The sequence below is a fragment of the Haplochromis burtoni genome, unplaced genomic scaffold (assembly GCF_018398535.1).
Source record: "Haplochromis burtoni strain Fernald_Lab_line unplaced genomic scaffold, NCSU_Asbu1 Contig_99, whole genome shotgun sequence".
Classification (NCBI taxonomy): domain Eukaryota; kingdom Metazoa; phylum Chordata; class Actinopteri; order Cichliformes; family Cichlidae; genus Haplochromis; species Haplochromis burtoni.
The window spans coordinates 293360-318535 of NW_024582460.1; the positions used below are offsets into that span (position 1 = coordinate 293360).

Here is a 25176-nt window from a genome sequence, read left to right on the forward strand (position 1 = left end):
CACCATATCTATGTCACACTTCATGCCTCCAAAGTGTGAAAAGACACATGCAGAAGCTGCAGTAACAGCAGAAAAGCATTTAAACAGACATTATTAACACATTTACATATATCATTTCTGACGATTAAGGGCTGAATGTGAAATGACTGAAATGTATCCTATAGGTTTTTTTGTTCACTTGCCTTTAACTATTTTATGGTAATGCAGCTTCTGCATGTGTGTCCATTACACATTTTGGCACAATATTGGGTTGTGATGTGTCCGAATTGGTGTCTTTGTAACTACTGTCTAAGACTGAAGTGAGAGCTGGTGTCCTGCAGGTTTTGGATGTGTCTTTGAATCAACACAGCTGATTTAAATGGCTAAATAACTTCTTCAACATGTCTTGACGTTCTCCAGAGGCCTGGTAATGAACTAATCATTTGATTCAGGTGTGTTGTCCCAGGGTGAGATCTAAAACCTGCAGGACACCAGCACTTGAGGCCTGGAGTTCCCCAACCCTACACACTGAAGGTTCCAGAGTTAGTACTAGCATATTTGTTTGGTAATTAATAATGAATTTCACAATCTTAGAAAGTGTTACTCTATCTGTGGTCGTTTGCCTTCATAAGAGCTTTTTAGATACTAACGTCCTCTGACCACAACTTTATTGGCATTTACAGTATGGACACATGTTAGGGATCAGTAGGAAAAAAGATTTGCAGAATGTGCAGGTGGTAATTATGTGGTAATTTAACTATGTCCATGTCTTCAATGGAAAGGACTGCCAGACTGCAACATATAAAAAATGATGTCACTTCACAGTATTTTGTATTAAACTGCCTTTTTTTTAAAAAAAATGTATGAACCGATTGTGGTGGAATCTGAATCATTGCAGCCCACTTTTTTACCTACTGAAATAATCTATTATGATAAAGACAGCCCTTTTTGAAGAAGCCAAGCATGAACAATCCAAAATTACTAGACAGGGTAAACAGGGCCTGTTCGAAAAAATAAGTAGTAATTATGTGTGCAAGTTGTTTTTTTTTTAACTGTAACCTCACAAAGTTACGAAGTCATCCACATACATTGCTAAATGAGGCAACAGTGTTTGTAGGAAAAACCAAACCATTATTAACCCTCTTATAAAAGGAATGTTAGGTGAAGTGGATAAGCATGTAGTTAGTGTGAATAAAAACCCTTGGTGGATGGGTGATTTTATAACTGTGACATGTCTGAAAAGATCACCATATACAAATGTTAATGGGTGTGCTGTGTCTTTACATTGAAAGTTATAACTGAGAGAGAAAGAAGCAACAGAAGTTGTCTTACTTTGTTCTCTCAAACAGTTCACAGCCTCTGTGTGGGTGCAGCTGCTGTGAGAGAGAAAGAGAGAGCAGAAGCTACATCAGCTATAGATTTTTCACTGAGTATGAAAGAGATAATTCTGGAAGACAAAGTTGCTAATTAGCACAACAATGAGGTGAACGGAAGCGTAATGATCACTGCTGAGCGTGAGCAAGATGTATTGTGCCCCAGTTGAAATTGCTGAAATTTTTCATATTAAACATCAAATTATTATCTAAATTCCTACATTGAAAACTGAATACCGTCCAAGTCACAAATAAACAGCATTTATAAACTAATATTAAACAGGTTTGAGCAAACATGGTCAGGGCTTTGTTCACTTTGGAAAAAAAAATATAACTTGACTGTCCGGTCTGTTTCCTTGTGTAGCTGCAGTAACAAAGAAAAAAAAAAGCCAAACTGCCTGCTTTTTTTCCTCAGATGCAGCCTATTCTTCATTGACTTGTCCTTAGTGATGCCCCACTACGCAGTCCATCAGAGATAAAACTGTACATTCTCTAAAGTGAATTGGCAAGAGGACGTTGAGCTGATTTGGCAGCCACCACTGAACCAAAGTGCTGCTAAAAACCCCTCTGATTGAGATGAATAGAGAAAAAGCCCTCTAGGGGTACGTTTGTTTGTGAGGCATTTTCAGGTGACTGATGTAAAATATTCACAGCATCACCAGCCTTTAATTTCAAACATGGATTTTTACCTCACCCAAATGAAGACGAATGCCAAAACAAAGCTGCCTTTAAGAAGAGCATTGGTCCCCTGGTTTTAAGAGATAACATATTTAAATGGTGGAAACGCTTGGCCTGAAGGCCTGTAGGACTGAGCGAAGCAGCTCTGGAAAATAATCAAAGACGGGAAAAATGAGATAGGAGTGCAAAAGAGAAAAAAATGGCTCTGCTGTTACATAGTGTGATGAATCAGCCCTTCCATTTCAGTAATTTCCTTTGAGAGCTGCCGTCATTTGTCAAACATTTTGCGGTACGAGTTAAGGTGTCATATGCGGGTGAGTGGAAGAGATGAGACGAGGACAGAAAAGCCTTATTTAGAGGGCCTTTTAGCCCAGGATCCAAGTACACAGGAAAAGTTGCAATAGTCATCCTACTTACCTTTTATTTGCTGCGCCAGCTCGTCCACATTGAAGATTCATTAAACTAAGCTTGTGAGGGGAATATCACTGACAGGAAGGAGAAGTGATAAGGATTGCTTGACCCAATCTGCTGTGCCTGCCTTAGCTGTTCAGGCATTACACTCAGTTTGTTCAAGTTAAGGAGCGCACAAATAAAGTTTGAGCATCTGAAGATTAGCAGATAACTGCTGCTGAGCAACAATTTCAGAGCACAGGGCTTCCAAAGTTTGAGGCTGTTTTGATGCGATGATAAAGAAAACCAAATGAAAAAAGACAAAGTACTTTGTCATCGTGAGCATGGATGAATAATTCATTATGGACAGATTTTTTTTTTCATGGCCATTATTCAGAAAGGAAGATACATGCTCTTCTTTTTAGCTCTTAACCATGTTCTTCACCAAATTTTAACACAAATTCCCTTCCTTCATATGTTGTAGACGAAGAAGCTGAGTATGGCAAAGCTGAAATCTGGCTTTAGATGTCAAGAAGAAGCTGGGAGATCTCTTCTCCCAGCTTCCTCTTTTTCATGTGCTGTAGGTTAACAGAGGTGAGGCCCGAGGAGCTAAAACAACACAGAGTCAAATTCGCTCCCTCAGCCCCTCTTCCACTACTTGCAGTAAAAAAGCATAGCTTAGTTTCCCTTAGTGAACATAAAAGCACATTGAGTATTAAATTGCACTTTCTGCTACCAGAGGTCCCCCTCTGTCCCCCCGTGCCTTTTTTCCCCCATTCCAAAAGCCACACAATAATCACATTCTGATGCTATTTGCTTCCTCTTCCTCTTTTTTCTTGCTTATACTTTATAAGCTTATCCCCCCCTTTGGTTGACATTAGAGTGTAAGCCAGTGCAACAAAGTGGTCTTAAACATGCACGGAAATCCTCAAAGACTGAATAAACAGGCGGAAACGTATCTCAGATGCAAATGTGGATTTGCACATCCACTACGCCGTGGTGATTAAGGGAACAGCAATTCTTGAAGGTGCAGAGAATGAGGCAATTTTGAGATGAGCGATGAATTTTTTTTTAAACATGAAACATTAATGTCATCTTGTACTTTTTTTCTCCAGCAAGCAGAAAGTGCAGCCATTCAAAGTCCATTGTTGCTCAAACATCTGACAACACAAGCTCACTAAGTGACATTTTATGCTGTTTTGTGGAATTATTCATATGAGAGATTTGCAGCAGTGATGAATGTTCATCAGTAAAATGCTCCTAACTTAATATAATAATATTAAAGCCACATTTTTAAATAATGAATGTGCCTCAGAGCCATCTGTATCAGTGGAACATGTTAAAGGGCTAAGTGATATTTTGCCCTGCCAAGGCTTCACACTAGTAACACACAGGCTATCATTCATTTACTTGCCTTGCAAGACACTTCATAATCTGATTCAGAGAAGACAGGTATCTTAACAGCCAACTTGTGGCGTAATTACCTTTTATCAAGGTAATTACAAATTAAATTTTATTTAATTTGTTAGCTTCAGTTCATCTACAATTAAATCAAACAAAACTGTATCTCTAATGATTTCTTGTCAGTCAGTTGTCAGAAAGAAAATATTTCTTAGTAAGTCTGTGAAAAATCAAGTGCATTCCAGTTAGGATAAACTGTTTAAAAAAAATAATAATAATTATATATATATATATATAAAAATATAAAAAATATATAAAAATATAAAAAAAAATTTAGTCCGTCTTAATTTTTTTTTCCTCCCATGTCCCCTGCGGGGCTCCTTATGTATGAACATATGGGTGGGTTAAAAAGTGTTTTTCCAGAATATTAAAATAAAAGTGTAAGTAATGTAAGTGCATCAAATATCTCCATGAGACTGTGAGTTTGTGTTTAAATCAATAAAGTGCTGCAAAAAAAATACCTGGAGCTAAAAATTTAATTCCACTCGAGGTGTTGCAAAAAAACAAAATGTAAATTTGTTCTATGCATTTGGTTTTCTATAACTGATTTTGAGCATATTTATTATTGGAAACTGCATCAGTTTAATATCTGTGATGGAGCATAATAGAAATAAGCATTGGTGCCCTTCAGTGTTCTGATTATTAGTATTTTAGTCCCAGGCTTTTATAGTCATTATTCTCAGTCAATAAGTTTCCATTTTACTTGTCAGAGAGTGTGAAATAGAGAGATAATACTGATGTTCACACATTTTAGATAATACTTTGAAAGTATCACACTAATCAAACAGCTTCCATTTGTCATGCTTGCAGGGTCAGCGCCACAAAAGGTGATAAAGATTATATTCATTTTATTGTGGTAACATTTTGAGTGCCTTTATTGATTATACTTTTGTTTTTTTTACGTTAACAAAAAAGAGAGCTGATTTTGAGGTTGGTCAGATTTGTTTGATTTCATGTGCTTCCTGTTGAATAATCTTATTGAATTTGCTCTGTTTTCTTCTTTTCTGTTATCATATTTATCTGGTTGCAGTGAAACAGCTTCACTGCTGCTCTACCAAATAAAACAGATTTGAACTAGAGGGAGAAATTGACGTGTCCTTTACTCTGTGTGTGCACAACCTTTCCAGTGGGAGACGTGAGATCCACCATCTATCTTCTTCCACTGTGAAAACTGAGGAAAACAAGCAGCTGTGCTGTGCTTAGTCCAGTTACGATGCCAAATCCTGGCTCTGGCTCTCACCTGCTCCAAAAGTCAAAATGGCTCACTTGTGTGTTGGGCCACTGTGCCATCTCAGAGGGGAGCAATGTTAACTTTACAAGCAGCAGTGTTTCCCCTGAACGAATGTGTGTGGCAGCAGCAGACCTACATATTTTACAGACAAGAGTGTAAGAAGAAGCTGAGGAGGATGCCTTCAGGGGTCACTGGGGAATGCCTGCTTTGCTTGACTATAGAGACAAATTAAAGGAAAAACGCAAACAAACAAGTGAGGTACCACAACAAATGTGTGGGTAAAAAAGCTCACTGAATGATAAAAATAAAATGAGTTAAAAACAGCATTTCAGATCTCAGTTTTGTTAAATGCCTGTTGGAAATTTTAGAGACTCTAAATATGAGATTATCTTTGGAAAAAGAGGTCCATTCTTTTAGTAGACTTCCAGAGCACTCAATTTTTCTCAGTCGCTCATCCAGCTAGGTTTCAGCGTTAAACTAGAGTCTATTACATGACCAACTCAGAAAGACAGACAACCATTCATGTTCAATCAACACCTAAAGCTAAATTAGAAGCCAAAATTAACCCAACATATACCCAACTGGACTGTGGGTGGAAATAAGAGCACCTCTGCATAGATGCAGCTTATAATAGCCACATAGCACTGTACTAGTAACACTTCTTTTAGAACCTCTTTAGTCAAAGTAGGATTGTTATTTCATCTCTACTAATTCATATTTGCCAGAATGTTTCTGTTCTCACACCTGCCAGCCACTTATATAGCCTATGATTGGAGAACACAACCCTGCTCTTCCATGTCAAAGAACATGAAATTTTTTTTTTAAAGCCAGTAAAGTCAAGGGGAGAAAGAAACAAAAATGAATGGTGGAAACTTAGACTGGAAGAGGGTTGCAGAGTGGTGTGTAGCAACAAGACTGTCTGCTGGCTAAAGTATTTTAAGTAGCCCACTTATATTTGCTTGTAGGTTAACTCAAAAGGAAATAGGCAGAGCAATCTTGACGTTGGCATGGGGAAGTGTCAGGTTCACTGGCAGAATTTTAGCTTGAGGTCAGTTAATTGTTCATGGTAAATTATGCTGAGGTTATCGTCATGGTATTCCTAGCTTTTAAACCCCTTTTTGTAGATTCGTATTCAGCAAAAATTGGATCATTGTTTTTCACCAACCAGCTCAAAAAAGGTTGATAGTTCATGAACTATGTGCAAAGCGGTAGAAAGAGGAATGTAATGTGGGAGGGAGACAGTAATTTAAATATTCAGTAATAACAACTTAATGGATCATTTTAACAGGATTTATCTATTAATTCTAGAGTAGAATATTTTCATGTGCCATGTTTGCTTTAACCGTAGGTTGATTATTTTAGCCAATATATTTTTTCAGGTTTTATTATAGAGGGCATTTTTGTGTTTTTTTTATTTTATTTTTTTTTTATTTTCATGCTCATTATATTTGTATTGTTCATTGTTGCCATCCAGAGAATACAAAAGGCTTTCATTTCAGTTGTCAAATCTTTATCGGAAATCTATGGGACTTTGTTACAATGATCGTGTTATGGTGATGCCTGTTTCAGCAAAGTTTAGATCTTGATCTTTTAAAAATTGTGATTAAAAATACTTGTCTTATGAACCAATATTTTTTAAAATATGGTTTTAGGTTTAGTGAATTCTAAATGAGTACTAGGCTTGTAATAAGTTAATCAAAAGGTAAGCCTGGAGGGTATAGTGAAAAGTGTCACGTCCACAGCATGTATGAGCGTCACAAAGTGCTTATTCTACAAAAGCCTTTAAGCGCAATTAAATGTTCCATTAAATGCAGCTGTTCGTTATTCAAACAGTCAGCACAGTTATCTTGTATACAATTATGGTGCATTAATAATTCCCCCGCCAACGGATCCGTGGCTTTTACTGATCACAGTTTAAAAAAAGAAGTCTTCACTCCTTTAGCAAAAAACTTTTTTTTTCATTTTTGGGTCGCTTTCTAATAGGGAAGGCTGACTGTGCACACATGCTCTGCTCCACTGGGTTCCTTTTGCAGATGGCCTCATTGCTATGCATAGAAAAGCCATCTTTAGATTTGCATTTGGTCAATTTTCCACTTTAAGTTGGACATCTGTCTGTGTTAGAAATTAATTTGTATGTCACTATATAGGCTGCTTGGATTTTAATTAATAGCATTAAGGCATCCATAACAAAAAGAAGAATGGAAGTCCATCTCTCTCCAATGCTTTACTGTTGTCTCCCTGTCCTGGAGAATGAAAATTATGATTTTTTTAATAAGCAATAGACTATATTTTTTTGCAAATTGAAAAATACTTGCTCAGTAAGGTTTTTATTTTATGGGGTATTGATACAATGTGTGCATGCATACAGCAGATACAGAGCTCCCAGCCATTATTCCTCTGCACGTCTCTTTGCACTCTGTGTTATTCATTGACCTTGTAGTTGTCAAAAGCAGATGTCAAAAGAGACAACTTTTCTGCCCACAGCGGCAAAAGTCTTCCTTTTCCTCCTGGCTGGATACCACAGTTGCCGTCATTAATCTGGCAAGGAGATGGAGTTACTTTTATTGGACTCTTGGGAAATTATTAAAAGAAGACAGCGTCATGGTTTTTGGCAATAATTCACGAGTGACAGCGACAGAGATGGATTTCCCTTCAGGTTGTCAGCTTATCTTTGGTGCCTGTGGAACCTGCATACATATACACATGCGCTAAATTAAGCTTTTGTCAACAATGATTGAGCTGAGATTGCTCACAAACTATATAAGCTCAAAAGGACAGGAGAAATGGGTGACTGTTTTGTCAGCACAAATCTGGTATTTTGGAGGGACTTGGATATAGTTTGCATGTTTCAAGGCTCCTTGGAATAGTTTTTTTTTACACCCCTATCAAAAGTTGTTCTCTCGTTCCCCAACTTTTCTCACGCCCAAGTTTTAACACATCTTCTTCAGCAGATTTAACATTCACTCCATAAAAATGGGCTTTTCGAGAAAGAATCTGTTTAGAGTTCAGCGTGTCTTTATCACCACACAACCTAGTATTATGAATAACACTGCAAGCCGTTTTGTGGCTTTTTACTGCACATTTTTATAATGTTGTTATTTCACCTCCAAGAATGATGCCCTAACCCTGACGTAGAACCTAACCTTTCCATGTGTCATTTTACTGCCTTAAAGGACATACTATAACCTTAAAAAGCATTGACATGTGCCTGAAGTGATGTTCTATTTATGCAGAGTTCCACATTGGATCACATCTTGTGTAAAAATCTCTGAACTGTAACACCTCTCAGTTTGTTCAGATTTTGTGCTTAATTTAGCTGGCTTGAGACATTTATTAAGTTGTGTACTTGACTCTTTTGAGTCAAATGTAAGGTTGTAGGTCATGTAAGTTTGCTTTCTCTGCATGCTGACCTATGCCATTTTCTGGCTTTTTACGCTGAATAGCAACAGCTTCTCCCTGTTTTCACCAATTTGTATTGCAATTTTCATTATAATGGACTGAGCACATAAGAAGAAAGCCTCTGAAAAGATTTACTTTCCAACTGTGGAGTGGTGCGTTACAGTGCAAATGATTAATTGAGTCAAAACCCATTTTTAAAAATAACCTTTTATTTCCAAAGGACAGAAAAGGTTTTAAGCCAAAATGTCAAGACAACCTTCTTCAAATGGACGGTGAGAAAGCCAGCAGTGACTACACTCGCTTTGGATGGTCACCCTGTTCAGTGCACAAAGAGGAATACTATTAGTGTAATCACTCTGCCACACATTCTTGCACTCAGTCGCTGTATTTTAAAACCAATTTCTCTTCAACGCACCTTAATGCATCAATTTATGATTAACAGCAAGGAATGGCCTAATGGTGCTAGAAAATTGAAGCAGTCGCTGTAAAAATTGTTTGCTTTTTGTCTTGCTCTCTTTTTCTTATGATATTCAGTGAAGCATTCATTAAATTACAACATTTTAATTTAGAGTGACAAAGAAATGGAGAATTTGTTGTAAAGTAGAGAATAAGCAGAGTTTTAATAGATCACCCAACCGGTAATAGAAATAAACACATTCAGCTCGAGTGGAGCTGTGGATCAGTTATCTGCCTAAATGACTTCAAAAGCTTCATTTGTCCCAGAGAATCATTTCCTCCTGACACACAGGAGGAGATTAATGAAAAAACAGGGCAAAGACAGGTTCACTCGACTTGTTCATACAAGCAAGCAACAGATGCAGCGCAAGAAACATTATCTAATCTTCTACACTCGGTTAGATTTGTTGTCATTTATTTCTTGGTTCTAGTTTTCCTAAATGCTGCATTAGCATCGCACATTCATCAGTTTCACATCTGTTATAGAATCAGCTTTGCTTTTTCTTTTTTTCCCCCCTATACCGCCGATTTGATGCGATAAGCGAAAAGCTTCGAGTACAAATAACAGGTGCCGTTTTTGTGAATTTACCAAGCAAACTGTAAGATCACTTGAGTTGGGTCTGCAGCTCGGACAAAAGCATGCGGTGATGATTGCAACACATACTGTTTATTCAAACAAACAGGAGATTTCAGAAAATCTGGACGATGCTTACACACAGGACTCACTGTTTAACATTGTGTGAAAACCAATAGTGACTGCATGCAGCACATTTGTCATGCACACATCTCTTCTCCAAGAGACGCTCGGTTTTCGAGGAAAAGCCTGCACATACTTGTCTATATGTTAGTGAATTTTCATAGCTTTTTCCTTTCCTACTCCCACTTGCTTGGACCTTTTCTGTTGAGTCAATTAACCTGACTTGGAGCAGGTGTGTAAAACAAACTCCTCCAGCTGGCGCTTCCCACGCTCACAATTCATGAACATATCTTGTTTCCAGTGATGTTTGTCTGCCGTAGCTTTTTAATATTAACTTCACTTGAATTTCTTGCACTAGCATTTTGTAATCTTTATAACTGTGGGACATTGTCAGATATGCGAAAATAACATAACAGATTGTCAGATGTACAGAAATAATAATCGCATAATGAAGCATGGCATGTGGGTAAGGCTGCCGTTTCCTCTATAAACGAGCTGGTAAATGACCTGCTGTCCGTGCCAAATCAACAACTTCTGCCAACTTGTTTGGCGTCTCGCTTCATGTCACTGAACTGTTTCCATGACTTATCTAAGAGTTCTCTCAGGGAAAGAGAAACTTGTGCAAACCGAGTCTGTTACTTCCCTCAAGCTGCAGTAATGTAATCTCCTCAAACTGTCAGTAGCCTGCTCGAGTTGTAATTTATTCTTTCATCAAGACTTTACACCTCCCACACAGCCACATCAATTTCCTCTGGGTAAAGTTTTTCGTTGTGAAGCCTGCCCCACTCTCTTCTCTCAGTCACCAAATTGTCAGACTACCATCACAGCCAACTGCGCTTGTTTCGAGCGACTGAAAAATGGGGTGCTTGATTGGTCATGATTGAAGCAAACACACCCACTGCCAGAAGTATAGTTATGTTTTCTGCACCTCCACAGGTGGACTAAAAGTTGCCAAAAATAAGCTTGTTACACTGTGTTAATCTCACATTATACACCTATGACCAAGTATTGTCTTGTGTGTCACTGATTTTAAAAGAAACCTAAATAAGAATAACTAGTTTGATTAACGTTTCAGTGGTTTACGGTTTCCATGTTTCTGTTTCTTCTTTGTGTTATCTGTTTGCCTCAAAGACAGAAAATTTAGAAACACCACACAGCTCGAAAGCTGTTTGTCACCACAGAAAACATCGAAAACAAGGGATTTGCCGTGACATGCCACTGGGTTTTGAGCACTAATGACTAAAATAATTAATGATTTTAGATATAGACAAATGCTAAATTAGTGGAAAATCTAGATGGTTCAGCCAAACAAGCAAGCAGCAATATCTTTGGAAAAGATTATGGCTCTCACCCTGGTTAGTTTTCCAAAATTGTGCAGATTTTGTACAAATTCAGTGCTTTTTCCCAGGTTGTACGGTAGTTAGTCAGTTCCTTAACTGTATCTTTAAAATGTATGTCACAGATGTGCCTGTCACAAATGAGATTTCTTTAGAACTATAATTCCATCACCTTCTGGGACATAATGACAAACAGTCATATAGAACATAATTTAGACTAAGAGCCTACCATAAGAGCCAGTGTAAAATGAAGCCAGTCCAATATGGCTTTATACTATGCTTTTATATTCAGTCAGTCACACTTGCTCTTAGTTCTAATTGCCTCATCATTTTGTCACGCCATTTTAATGTTCATGTTGATGATGAAATACACATACAAAGTAAATATATTTTGATCCCAGATATGTATTAATTTACCACCATTATGACACTAAGCAAATGACAGCTACACAAAATAGGACAAGAAGGACTTGGACCAGGGAGTGAAAAACAGCACATGGGATTGTGGGTAGTTCTCTCTTAAACCTAGACTCGGTGTATGCTGACCGTGTTCAGGAGAAGGCCAGCTGCATTGCTGCAGACTTAACCCTTCCAGTAAATTAACTGTTTGTTACGGAGCCCCGGAAGGGACATGGGAGGAAAAAAAATTAAGACGGACTTTTGCGAGATCTCGCAAAACAAACTTGGGATCTCGCAAAACTTTTAGCCGCATTCTTCGGAGGCCGCCAGCTCGAAGCCGACCAGGGGGTCGAGGCACGATGTGCCGGGAGAGCGGTGTTCCTCCTCCTGTAGTAGGTCTCGACCTCCTGTTAGCGTCGAGATGGTGGGTGTCAGATCTCCAAAAACGTCGCAGCACTTTTGCAAATACAATATTTCCGGTTAATACTTGTACAGCTGCTGTTATTGTGTATATATTTATTTATATTTAGATTTCTTCATACATTCTTATATAGTTCTATATTGTGTATTTTGTTGCACAGTTATTTTATTTTCAACTTTAATTTATATATTTTATCTTATTCTCCCAGTTAAATTTACCCTTCATTCTAATTTGTGTTGTACAGTTATTTCATTTTTAACCTTAATTTATATTTTATTCCTTCCTAGTTAAATTTACCCTTTTTAATTTTTCATATTTATTTCCTATCTTATTCATAGCCTTTCCTTTTTTGTTTTCTTTAGGTCACGAGCAGTTGTCCAAGCATTTCACTACATATCGTACTGTGTATGACTGTGTACGTGACAAATAAAATTTGAATTTGAATTTGAAATATGTGATGTCTTGTAAACCGAGCAGATATTTGACATTTACACCACTACATTCACGCCTCAAAATATCTTACAAGTTTATTTTGTGACCCAGAAAGAGTAATATTACAACTAAGTAGCTGTTGGAATTCAACTTTTGTGAGACCTCGGAAAAGTTTTGCGAGATCCCGAGTTAGTTTTGCGAGATCTCGAGTTTGTTTTGCGAGATCTCGCAAAACAAACTCGGGATGTCACAAAAGTTCATTGTAATTTTTTTTTCTCCCATGTCCCTTGCGGGGCTCCGTTTGTCTCTCTGCCATCTGGAAGAAGGTAAAGGAGTTTAAAAACAAAAACCACCAGTCATGGCTTAAAAGAGCTGAGGACATGCCGCAGACAACTGCACTTTACAACATTTTTTTAAAATTGTTTGCCTGTTACATATCTTATTGTATAAAAAAATGCTCTGTTGCTTATATTTATTTATTGTGTGTTTGTCTATGTTAAATACTGTCTGTTCTATGGTGAGGTACACCACAGGATTTTATTATGTGACTACACCATGAATCATATATCTGGAAAGCTAATGATCTTTTGTTTTTAGCGCTAATTAGCAACTGTTAGCATGCAAAAATGAAACGGTTGAACCTGGCAAGCGTGTTAGCACGAACATGCGAGGAAGCTGATTCACTTCAAAGTGCTCCTGTGTTCCTGCAGTCGCACAGAGCCTCTGGTGTGCTGCTTAGTTTCGTCAGAAATAGAACTGTTGTGAGGATTTATGGGATTACCAAATCATTCCTCCGACTGCATCTGATCTAATGTGTATTTGTATCCGTCATTTTGCAGTAAAACATTAACATGTAAAAATGAATCTGTCATCATCGAGTCTGAAAAATGGCTTCACTGTTTACCGCGATGAGTATGCTGCCAATCCTCTCATCATATTTCAACCTACGTAGTCTTGGAACAATATTGCATGCCTCCTGTAAAAGTTTGAACAAAGCAATTACACAAACCCTCAGGTGTATAATTGAAGATGACATGCTTACACGGGCTTACAATGCATTTTAGCATGTTATTGGTGTCAGTGGGTATTATACTGGGTAAACATAATGTAGAGATGAATTTGACAGATGACACCCCAACTTACTCATTACGCCTTACGCTGCGGACCCGATCACAACTCAATTTCCAGCTCACTGGCTCACAGAGTCATTATCCTAAATATGATTTGCTCAATGGAGAAGTCTAAATAATCTGTAATATATTTAGTGTTTCTCAGAAGAGGAGATGTAGAGGGAATGACTGTTAATCTTATTCTGCATGATCTGCGTTCGCTTCCATCCTCCTTTGTCATAGCTCACTCTCTGTATGTGTTTGTATATTTAATGCCATTAGAGAGTTACTTTCACAGTATGAATTGCTGTTATGCCCCTCTGTTTTCCTCCCTTTAGGTGACCGAAACAAGGACGGGTCCTCTTGGATGCAGTAACTATGACAACCTCGACTCTGTCAGCTCCGTTTTGGTTCAGAGCCCTGAAAACAAGATTCATTTGCAAGGTTGGCCATCCATAATTGAACTCCCCCAATTTCTGATGGAATTGTCACAGTGTCTGTTCTCTGGCAGGCCTATAACTGCAACACGAGAGTGTCAGAATGAATTTAGCTTCAATCACTCTTTTTCTTTTTTCTTTTTTTTCTTTTTTAGCCATGCATTGCTTGCAGACTTCTGAAGTGAATCCTGGGCAGTAATGATTCAGAACAAAAGTAGCAGAACTACACAGTAAAACTAAAACTTAAAGTGAATCTCAGCATATTGCATCTGACGCCAAGTGTATGTCAAGCATGGGAGACAAAAAAAAGAAAGAAAATGAGAGCTGGTCTTCGGTGATTTACAGATCTACCATAGAAAAGCTATCTAAACACAATTTTTGCAGTAGCTAAAGTGCTTACAGCTCCCACTTCATTCATCCATGTGACATTTCCATGTTTGTGCCCTGTTTTTGTCCTTGCCTTAGGCCTCCAGGCCATTCTGCCAGAGTATCTGAGGGCCAGGTTTGTGCAAGCAGCTCTTAGCTACATTGGCTGTAATGAGGAGGGCCAGTTTGTGTGCCGAAACAACGACTGCTGGTGCCAGTGTGCCGTCGACTATCCACAGTGTAATTGCCCTGAGGTGGATCTGAGGGCTATGGAAGCTAGTTTGCTGCAAATCCGAGATTCCTGGAACATGGCTAACCAAGAATTTGAAGAGTCAGGTCAGTGTTTTATTATTTGTATTTATTTATTTATTTATGCCATTTTAAATGACCCTCTCACTGACTGCAAATAGCACCCTGTTGTTGGAGGCACTGATGGAAAAATCAAACTGACGATCTTTGAAAAAGGGACTATTACATCCAATCTATGCAATAGCAATTCAACATTACACAGTGTAATACTTTTTGGACCCATGTGTTTGCAGCTTCTTGCAAACACACATGGTTATGAAAACAACTAAGAAGCCCTGTTCATTTAACTTACTTAGACACAACAGATTTTTCCCTGTTCTGCACATGTTTTAATTTTATTGTTTTTATCTGTTTTCAGGGTTTTTGAGGGAAATAAACAATTAAACCATTTCCTGATCATAACAAATTGTCAGTTGTACATATCAGCACACACCTTTTATTTAGTATTATTTGGAATTCTTGCATGCAACAGCTTACATTAATTGTCTTTGATTTACATTCAGTAAGAAGATTATTTGCATTATCTGCAGATAACTATTGTCTGCAGTAATATCTATCTAGCAGCATGGGTGGAACCTCCCTGCCTTTCTATGGATGAACATGGGTACACAAATGGCAATCACTGTATAAGATTTGCGAGATGGATGTGTAAAAGAGTAAAAGCTATCCATTCATCAGCTGATGTGGACTTCTATTAGAGCAGCTGATCTTCCTGGATTGCGGTTTGGCTTGACTTCATGGCCTCGATGATTTAATGATATGTTCAATTTTCTGTGACTTACAAAGTATGAGGATCATTAATATTAAAAGATGTGTGATTTCTGTAAAACAAAGGATGTTTTGAGGAGGTATTCTAAAACAATTAAATATCAGCTACGTTAAGGCTCTTAACAAATGAATGAAATGAAGGTACCTTACTTCACTGTGTTGATGTAAAAATCTTATAAATCCAATCCTGCCGTAAAGCAGCACTGATTATTGATCAGTAACACTTGTCTTAGTGGCCTAATACAGCAAGAGGTATTAAGTAAATAGCTGACGTAGTAGAAACAGCAAAATAATGAAATTAATAAAATTTCTCTGGTGAAAATCGAACCACTTTTCGAGCATTCAGATTAATAACTCTTTTGTGACCTTTGAACCCGTCTTTAGGAAAAAAATGCATGGATGATTTACAAAGTCCAGTACATGAAAGAGGAGCAATTACAGCAATATTACTGGGTCAACAGTGATTCAGTCAGAAGTAAGCTCTTCACTGCGGTAGGAGCTGTCATGCCTTTTGAAACACAATACAGTTGCTCTAATCTGTTAGCAGAATACAATTTAATAGCTTTGTAATAGCACTAGCAATGATGTTACAGTTGTATTAACCAATGTGTCATTAGCTTTTGCATTTTTTTCCACTAATGTACCCGTTGACCGTTATGTCAAACTCTTCTTCCTCAGTCTTGAATTTTACTGTATCTTGCAGCATAGCTCTGCATCCATGTTCCCCTGTCATTATTAAAACTGTGCTGCATCCACAGGCTCTAAGGGCATCTTGCTGTTTCACTCATTTCCAGCTCTGCCTTAAGCTGTTTTCAGTGCACCTAGCTGGCTGTGTGTTATTACCGGCTACATGCTTCTGTACTAAGGGCAACTTGATTAGTGCGCAGTTGGCAATGACTTAAGCAGCAAGGTGCCCAGAGAACTGCAGTTACACTGCTGTATTAAATAATGAAAAATAAGTTTCCTTGAAACCCCTGAGGATCTACTTGTATAGTCAATCTAATAGAGGACAACTCGCACCAGCAGCAGAGAGATTAATAATCATAACTCTTATTGTTAAATGAGCTTCCTACCATCAGAGGATGGTGGACATGATTTGTTTTAAGTCCCACCACCCACTGAGTGGTAACTGTTTAATAATTAAGACATCATATCTTTTATACCTGGATCAGTATCCTATCTCAGTGTTTGGCTAAGACAAACCATAGTCATAACAGAGCATTGAAAGAGTGTGAAAAACTAGACTCAGGGGAGCATAAATAAGAGAGTGCACTTCATATCCAAGAGAGATCCAAGAGGCTTTAGTCTAAATAAACTGCAATATGTTGCAGTAAGTCAAATACATGCTTAAAGTTGCCGGACTACTAAGACACATAAGTTATTAATTATAACCTCATAATTAAGTAATTTAAGAAAACCCTGCCAAATAAGCCTCCTTACACGCGTCGTTACCCTTCAGCCTCCTTGTGTTATTTTTGATAAGACCCACGCTGTGTCTGTACTTGTGTTCCTGAAAATCTGACAGTGTTTTCTATTTTTAAAATTGTACAAAAGGAAAATGCCGTTACCTTCCTGGGTTCAGCAGCTGACAAGATAATAATGGTCATTAGAGCGCAAGTTTCCAGGGATGAGGTATTGTTGTCTTGGTGATAAAATAATAGTGTAGTTAAGAAGTTACTTGCCATTCCCACCTTCTCATGGTTATTCAACATTATGATTTTGCCATGATGTTAACTATATTAAATTAATCAGTATTGTTTTTTAGCCTGAAAGTACACCTATATTCTATATGTTTCCTACTTAATGAGCCAAATGACAGTATAAAATAATCAATAATAATAAGAAGTGAATGTATCTATTGTTTTGCCCATTTTTGAAGTCAAATCTGCTACTCCTCCCAGAAACACAGGGTCAGCAAACTTACTGGAAAGAAAATACAAAAACAATTTACATATCCACTGAAACAGGTCAAAACTCAACGTTCAATGTCAAAATAAGAACAAGATACAATGTGAATCCATTGTAAGGAATGAACATGAATAGAAATAAGATGGAAGTATGCCAGTAATGTCAAAAATAAAAAAAAATACAAAAAGCACTGCAACAGAAGTGAGTCTTGATCTGTGATTTAAAAGAAGACACTGACAAAGCGAGCCAGACCATTCCACTAACAAGGAGTCCTAAGAGCAAATGCTCGATTGCATTTTGTGTTTAAGACTGACATAGAGATTTTTAACAGGTTTCTGCCTGAGGATTTGAGGCTGAGCTATTACTGTGCAAGTAGTACTGTGAGCTCACGGCCTATCATTTGCTTCCAAGGAGCCAGACTTCTTTTAATTTTGACATAGTGAGACATAGTTCTTCAAGCTTTCTGAAGGTCTTTCAAAGTTTTTCTTTGGATATTTGCTGCTTTTTCACTCATTTTCAAGACTAGTCCTTGTACCTGACCATTTTGTTTTTTTAAATTATTAACTCACATGACACAGACCGATTAATCATTTAAAAATTTAACTCAAGGGATAAACCAATGTTGTGCCAACAGATAGATACAAGATAGAGAACAAATTTAAAACTACATCATCAGGTACATTAGGTACCATAAATTGTTTCCATCAATGGAAGGATGGCTGTCAAGAATTTCTAAAAATGAGTCTTCACTAATCCCATGTAAATGTACACCCATCTGGAACAACCCTAATATCCTACAAAACAACAATATGATAAACTTCAAAGGAATTAAATACTTGGTACATCTATTTGAAAGACTAGACTATTCTGTTTGACAGATTAGTTTTACAACATGGGATTAACGAGAATAGATTTTTAGAATATCAACAAATTAAATCTATAATAAAAAAAGAAATTCAAGCCTTATCAAGTCAAATTACAGACACCATTAAGTGTGGTACAATTCCTCAATCTCAAACCCCCCAAATTACTGAATACTGCAAACTAAAATATGCAGGAAAACTCTCTGTTAAAATGACTAGAAACCCCAATCTACAATTAATACAATCCTGCATAGAGTGCACCAAATGGGTTAACGGATGTTCACGTTGGGTTTTGTGCTGTCTAACAGCTGCTCACACTGTCAGGGCAATATACCTGACAATTACATCCACCTGTTCAGAGGTTTTGGTGCCATTCCAGCCTCCCCTTCAGTTTTCTTATTGGGCAACTTAGATGATTTCACAAGAAGCCATTTTGAAGGAAGGGAAATGGGGAAAAGGGGTCTGAGGTATCCCAGATTACACAAGAACATGGACTGAGAATCAGTGGCCAAGTCTTGCAGAGTATCTTGAAAAAGATTTCAAACTTGAATCCAAGTTTGAAGTCTTTGGTTCAAACTGTTGTTATCATGTGAGCAGGAGGAAGCCAACATTCAGAGAAGAGCTTTGGAATGTTCTTCAAGAATCCTCTACAGCTATCTCTGAGGACTACTTAAAGAAATAATATTTTTTTACCGGATATATTGTATCTTCATGTATGGTTGCACATTTCACTACATTTCTAGCAAGAAATAGAGAAAGGAGGAATGGCTCAATACTTATAGTACTGTTTATTATGGGGCCAGGGCATGAAGGACTTTAAAACTAATAAGTAAAATGTTAAAATCAGCTCTATGGGTAATGGGCAACCTGTATAGGGTCATGGACTCTATAAAATGGAGTAATAGGTTCACTTTTCTCGGTTCCCATAAAATGCCATTGCAATATTGTAATGAAGAGAAAATAAAAGCAAGAATGATAGTCTGAGTATTGATTACTTATTGTATCCTCACAATATATCTATAACACAGGTACTTGTAGGCCTTAATAAAAGTGAGTAATATTAACTCTTTATTGGAAAGGTTAGACTTTAGTTGGATGCTAGAGACAAAAAAGATTGCAGCTGCACGATGTGTAATCTTGATAATGTGGCTGAAGGATCAGCAATTTACTGCTCCTTTTTTTAAAATCACTTTTGGGCATTTTATTAGACAGTGGAAGGAGGCAGGAAATGTGAGGAGGGGGAATCAGATGCAGTAAAGAACCAGCCACTCAATGCTAGAGGCATTTGTATCAATGTAATAGCTAAACACGTGGCTATTGAGCCACTCCCACAGTTATTTTTTTCAGCATAGCCAGTCTACAGTAATATTATATAATAGTGCTATCAGCGTTAATCTAGTTAAAATGATGTTAACACCATAACCGCAATAACGCAGCAAATCTCTGTTAGAGAATTAACACGGATCGACCCGTGCGTGGGGCTGCACAATGTGTCAATGCGTTAGCGCGGTTAGCTCGTTAAAGCGTTAGTGCCATGCAGCCCCATGCACGGGGCGATCCGTGTTAACTCGCTAACGGAGATTTGTCGCGTTAACACTGACAGCACTGTTGTATATATTTCACACATACTGAAACATGTAACAAACAATATTCTCCTGAATGAAAAATTATTTTCTTATGCTACTTTTATGGATTATGGTTTTTTTCTCCTTTTTTTCTATAACTGGACAATGATCTGACAATATCGTATTTTCGTTGTTTTAACATTAGCCAGTCTTTTTGGGATGTATTTTTATTTTTACATGACATCCTTTAACAGCCAGTGTCACTTAAACTTGCTTTGTCTTGTCAGATTTGCATTTTGCTACTAAGCTTGTTTTTATTGCAGGTTTGCATGACTGATGTTTTAATGTTTCAATAAGTTAAGCACAATGCTAAAAAATTTATATAAGCTGAGATATATTCTTATTCTTCTTTGACGCAGAATCCTGTTGTTATTCAAAATGTAAATCACAGTGATGGTTATTACGATGAAGACATGCATGGGATGTTTTAAAAGACAGACTCGTTCTTGGATTATGTCATCTCATTGGACGCCAGTAATAGTCTTATCTTTTAAACTAATTTTAGTTAAGACAAATTAATATATCACACAATCTGATAAATCTGTGATTAGAAGAAAGAAAAAATTAGTGGTGGCGGCAGCACCATGTGATTTTTCTTTAGTTTTCAAAATACAGGTCATAGAAAACACTCAGCTTATGAATTTCACAGGAACATGTAAAGCTTTTTGCATAATCAGCAGGGAAGGCGTTGGGGCTTAATTGGTTTCCCAAATCGATGCTTTATTATCCAGACAAACAGCACGGTCTTTTTCTAATCAGAAGTGAGCATGTTTTCGATTTTCCATACATCCAATCATGATTGTGATGATATTGTTATTGAAATGTAATCTGTTAGCACATGAGGCAAACAGCATTTCTGAAGGGCTGACAGATGTTATCCTCTGTGCTCCAGGCCCATCCTGATTTCCCCCTGACAGACTTGCTGCAGAAAATCTGTATGCTATTCATTAATGAATCTTACCCCATCACCGTATTTAGCTCTGCCTTTTTCTATTAGCCTATGCTTCAAACAATATCACTTCCAGTTTGCCCCACAGCTCTTCAGTCTACATGGACTCTGCAAACTGATTTTCTCATTTTGGCTTGACTAAATTAGCCAAATATAGTGAGAAAGCATTCAGGTCAGTTAGGCAAAGTCAGACAGGAACCATCCACTTCTTTCCAACACAGACTAAACTATCTTGCCTGTCCTCTGTCTTTCAGATGAGTTCCAGAACTTTGTTCGAAGGCTTCCTACATTCTATGCTCTGAACGCATCGGCCATTCAATATTTCTGGAAAACGGAGCCGACCATTCTCCAGCGCTACAAACAGCTGGAGCTCAGCACCCAGCAGCTCCTGAGCAAAGCACGACGCATTATCAACAAGCTCTTCACCCTCAGCAAAAGGTGTCAAACTCAGCCCAAAATTATTATGCTGAGAGAGAGGTGAGAAATATAAGTATTCCTGCTGACCTTTCTGTGGATACAGATGTGTTAGGCCGTGTGTTTGCGCGCATGAGTGTGAAAAAATAAGCAAAAATTCCAAAGCCTGCAGCCACATTGCAAGTCCTTTCAAGCACGTTGCAAACGGCAGTGCTCATTTATTTTCCTCAGCCCGCTCTGTGCACAGTGCTTTGTTATCCCCTGAACTAGGCATTATGCTAATAATACACACAATACATTAGCACTTTGATATTCAACCGAGGTCTCACTGAAGTGAGCTATAGTGTCACACCTGATGACTTGGCTGCACTCCCAGTCCGGGTCTCCTTTACATTCAGGAAATCAAAGTTATCCTCCTGTGAAATTAAAGTTTGCAGTGTTTCAAAGGAATATGCAAAGTTTGGGCCATTTTTCCTGTTGGTTAACTTGACTGCAATGAAATCATATACTAAAGAAAATCTGCCGTGGATCTTCTGTTGATCATTCCATCTATTTTTGTGTTTTTCTCCACAAAGTTTAGCTATAGTCTGCAACAAAAGCTTATGAAAAAGAAATGTAATTATGTCAGTGCAGCTGAAGTATCCAGGTTTATTTTAGGAGCTATTTCAGGTGAGAAACCAAATATTCATCCTCTGCGATGTGATTTTTTTTTTAAATAAATATAGAGCTCGAATCTCCAATTGCCCCCACCTTCATTTCCTCTATAATGAGGGAATATATCTCTGTTCATTCAAACAGTACATATTTACCTATAAAATACATGGGAACATACAGTGTTGTAAGTCATGTATTTGGCTCATACCTGATTTCTTACTTGCAGTTTTTTTAAATGGAGATTTCATTTATTAAGGAGAAAATGCTTTCCAAACCCACCTGAATTCATCACATTTTTTGGAAAGCTGGGTTCTATTTTATTAGCCACATGCAGACCTGATTACTGCCAGACACACTAAATCAAGAAATCCCTAAAAAATCAACCTGTAGAAATACGTTATACTGGCGTCTGAAGAAGCTCAAGAACAGATGAAAAACAAAGTCATTGACATCTACGAATAGGGTTACAAAACCATTTCTAAGGTTTTGAGATTCCAGTGAACCACAATGGAGAGCCATTGAGAAAATGGAGAAAACTGAAAATTGGTGAACATTCCCAGGAGTGGCTACTAAAATTACTCCAGGAGTGCAACCATGGGAGATTTCCAAAGACCACTGCTGACCTTAAAGGACACAAAGGCTCATCTCACATTTGTCAAAAACCATATCAATGATCCCCAAGAGTTTTAGGACAATATTCTATGGAGTGACAAGGCAAGAGTGAAACTTTGCAAGGTTTGAGTCCTGTTACATCTGGCAAAAACAAACATAGCATCATAGAAAGATCACACCATCAGTCAAACATGGTTGTTGTAGTATGATGGTCTGGGCTGCTTTGCTGTTTCAGCAGCTGGACAACTTGAAATGGATGGCTTGATGGCTGAAATGGATGCAACCATGAATTCTACTAGAAAAATCTAAAAAAAAAAGAATGCCCGTCTGTCAGTTCATGACCTTAAGCTCAGGGACACTTGGGTTATGGACAATGAGCCGAAAGACTCCAGCAACTCCACCTGGATGGTTAAAAAAATCCCAAATGAATATTTTGCAGTGGCCTGTTAAGGTCTGTGCTTAAATCAGATTGAGCTGCTTTAGCATCACCTTAGACAGGCTGTTTAATTCAGCTCTCCAATGAGCCTGAATTAAAGCAATTCTACAAAGCAAAGTGGTGATGTGAAAGACTCATTGCCAGTTATTGCAAAAGCTTGGATATAGTTCTTGCTACAAAGGGTGACGCAAGCAGCTATTAGGTTTAGGGGGCAATTACTATTTTACATTGAAGTGTAACAAATATGCAAAAAACTAAGAGATCAAGAAGAGGGCAAATACCTTTTCACAGCACTGTACATATATATATATATATATATATATATATACATATATATACATGCAGTGTTAAATTCGGAGTTGCTGCAAGCACAGTTGTGTTTGCTTACATTTTTAAGCAAGGTAAAGAAAAGGTTTTATTTCCTAAAAATAGAACACAAAAATTGTTTAGTTCACCTGAAGTAGTATATTTAGGGAATCCAAATTTTATTTGCAGACTCAAACTCAAGGTACTGCACCCCTTTAGAATATGGGTTTTCTATACAACCAAATGAGCTATACTGACACTTTTTTGCAAAGATCTTATAAGGGAATAGAAATGTATTCAGGTTATTACCATTATACCATCGCTATAGGGAAAAGTGTATTTCTGATATTTAAGGGGAAATGTATAAGAGCGATAAAGGCAGATTAAAAGATTGGTCAAAATCATTGTGGCTGAGTTCTCAGTCCTGCACTAGTCATACTACAAAAGATTCAATACAACGACAAATGGTTATTTTTTCGCATGATTTTGCATTTCTGTTTCCAGATGGTCCCTCATATCATATTAACTTGATTTTTAATGGCTTTCAGCTCCAGTCCTAAGCACCGTTTCCTCATATAGCATCATAATGCTGCAGAATCAGATGTTCCTTAGTAGCAATTTATGCAAATTAGGTGCGACCGAGGTCATTTACAGCTATATTCTTAGTAATATCTGTGCTGTGCAAAAAAATTAAAGAGATGCAAAATGTTCATCCCTGATGGAAAATGGTGACAGGTTTAGTAAATGTTCCCATCTGTGTATAAAAGCTTGCAAACAGCTAAATTACAATGATGAAATAGGCGACTTGCAGTGTTTAGAGCTGAGATGAATCTTCAGACAGCAGAAGAATGTACTGCCCTTTGTCAATGTAATAGTGAATAGTTATATATATATATAGCAAGAATATACAAAGATTTTATCCTCATTTACCTTACATATCATACCGCCCTGTACATAATGGCCCAGCTCACAGAGGATTTGTTTTTCATATGGAATATTTGTACATCTCTGTAGCCATTATTCATGTTCCAAAGCTTCACAGTCTTTGTGAGATGAAGACAAAGCAAACATAAAAAAAAAATGTAGGCTGTTACATTGTAAATCCATTTGGAGTTTCTTTTGTAACTTTCTAGTGCAGTCTTTGGAACTATGTACAGTATTTTTTTTTTCCTTTTATTTTTTTCCATGAATACAAGAGGTGTCAGGGCAGCCGTGATGGAGCTGCACAAAAACAACTGATAGGCTGCTTTTTCTGTGCTTCCAAAGTAAATAAATGTGGCTTGTAATGGAAAAAATGAAGTGTATCTAGTGCAGAGGAGAAGTTTTCTTCACTAGTCAAAATGTACTCTGTGGCAGAAGGAGAAAGTTCGTTTGTGGCATTGATCTGTGTGAAATGAACTGACAGACAATGAACAGATTGCAGAGTGAACACCCGGCTTCTCTTTTGCCCATACTGCACACTGCGTCTCCATGACAGTTTACATGTCCTGCTGACAAAATGTGCTTATGATGGCGAGACAGCTTCCTCTCTCTTGCTGTGCACAGTCTCCACTCTGGAGGTGAGATATGCACAACTGACTCTCGCTGATGAGTTTCAGACAAGCTGGGTGCCGTTAAGACTGTTACCACATTACATCGACTATCTTTTGACAAAATGTCACCAGATTTAAAATTTGATTTGAGGAAAAAGAAAAAGTCTTTTACTCCTTTCTGTTTTTCTCCACATCACACTGACTGCGCTCACTGTGATGCTGGAATACTAGAGGGGGCTTGCCGGTTCAAAGCACTTATAAAAGAAGAACAAAAAAATGGTCTCGAAACTAAGAAACACCAGAAGCCTTCTATAGACTTTAGCTCTGCATGATAATTATTTTTTCCTAAGATATGCATCATTAGTGAGTAAAAGTACAGTACACTGGAGGGAACAAATTATAGAGCTGGAAAACAAAAAGAAAGGAAAAGAAAAGAAAACGCAATCACAAGTTTATATATTTAGTTATTTTTACCACTGGAAGGTGTTCTAAGCCATGTTTCTTTTTAAATAATTGTTTTCTCAATTAAAGTGGAAAAAACACATTTGAATATATTGCTTTTTGCACAGAACTGACAATATCAGTGAACTCACAATCATTTATTTCCATTTTTTTCATATAACTGTGAAGTCTGC

The 25176-nt window shown here is 37.5% G+C and overlaps 1 protein-coding gene across 1 annotated transcript in view; it reads left to right on the top strand.

The window, feature by feature from the left end:
- Positions 1–25176, top strand: part of brinp3a.1 (bone morphogenetic protein/retinoic acid inducible neural-specific 3a, tandem duplicate 1) — a 60775-nt gene that overhangs the window by 31040 nt on the left and 4559 nt on the right. Inside the window, exons 6-8 of the mRNA XM_005940271.3 lie at positions 13701–13806; positions 14265–14501; positions 20842–21064. Coding sequence (XP_005940333.1) covers positions 13701–13806; positions 14265–14501; positions 20842–21064 — 566 coding nt within the window. The remainder of the gene's footprint in view (positions 1–13700; positions 13807–14264; positions 14502–20841; positions 21065–25176) is intronic.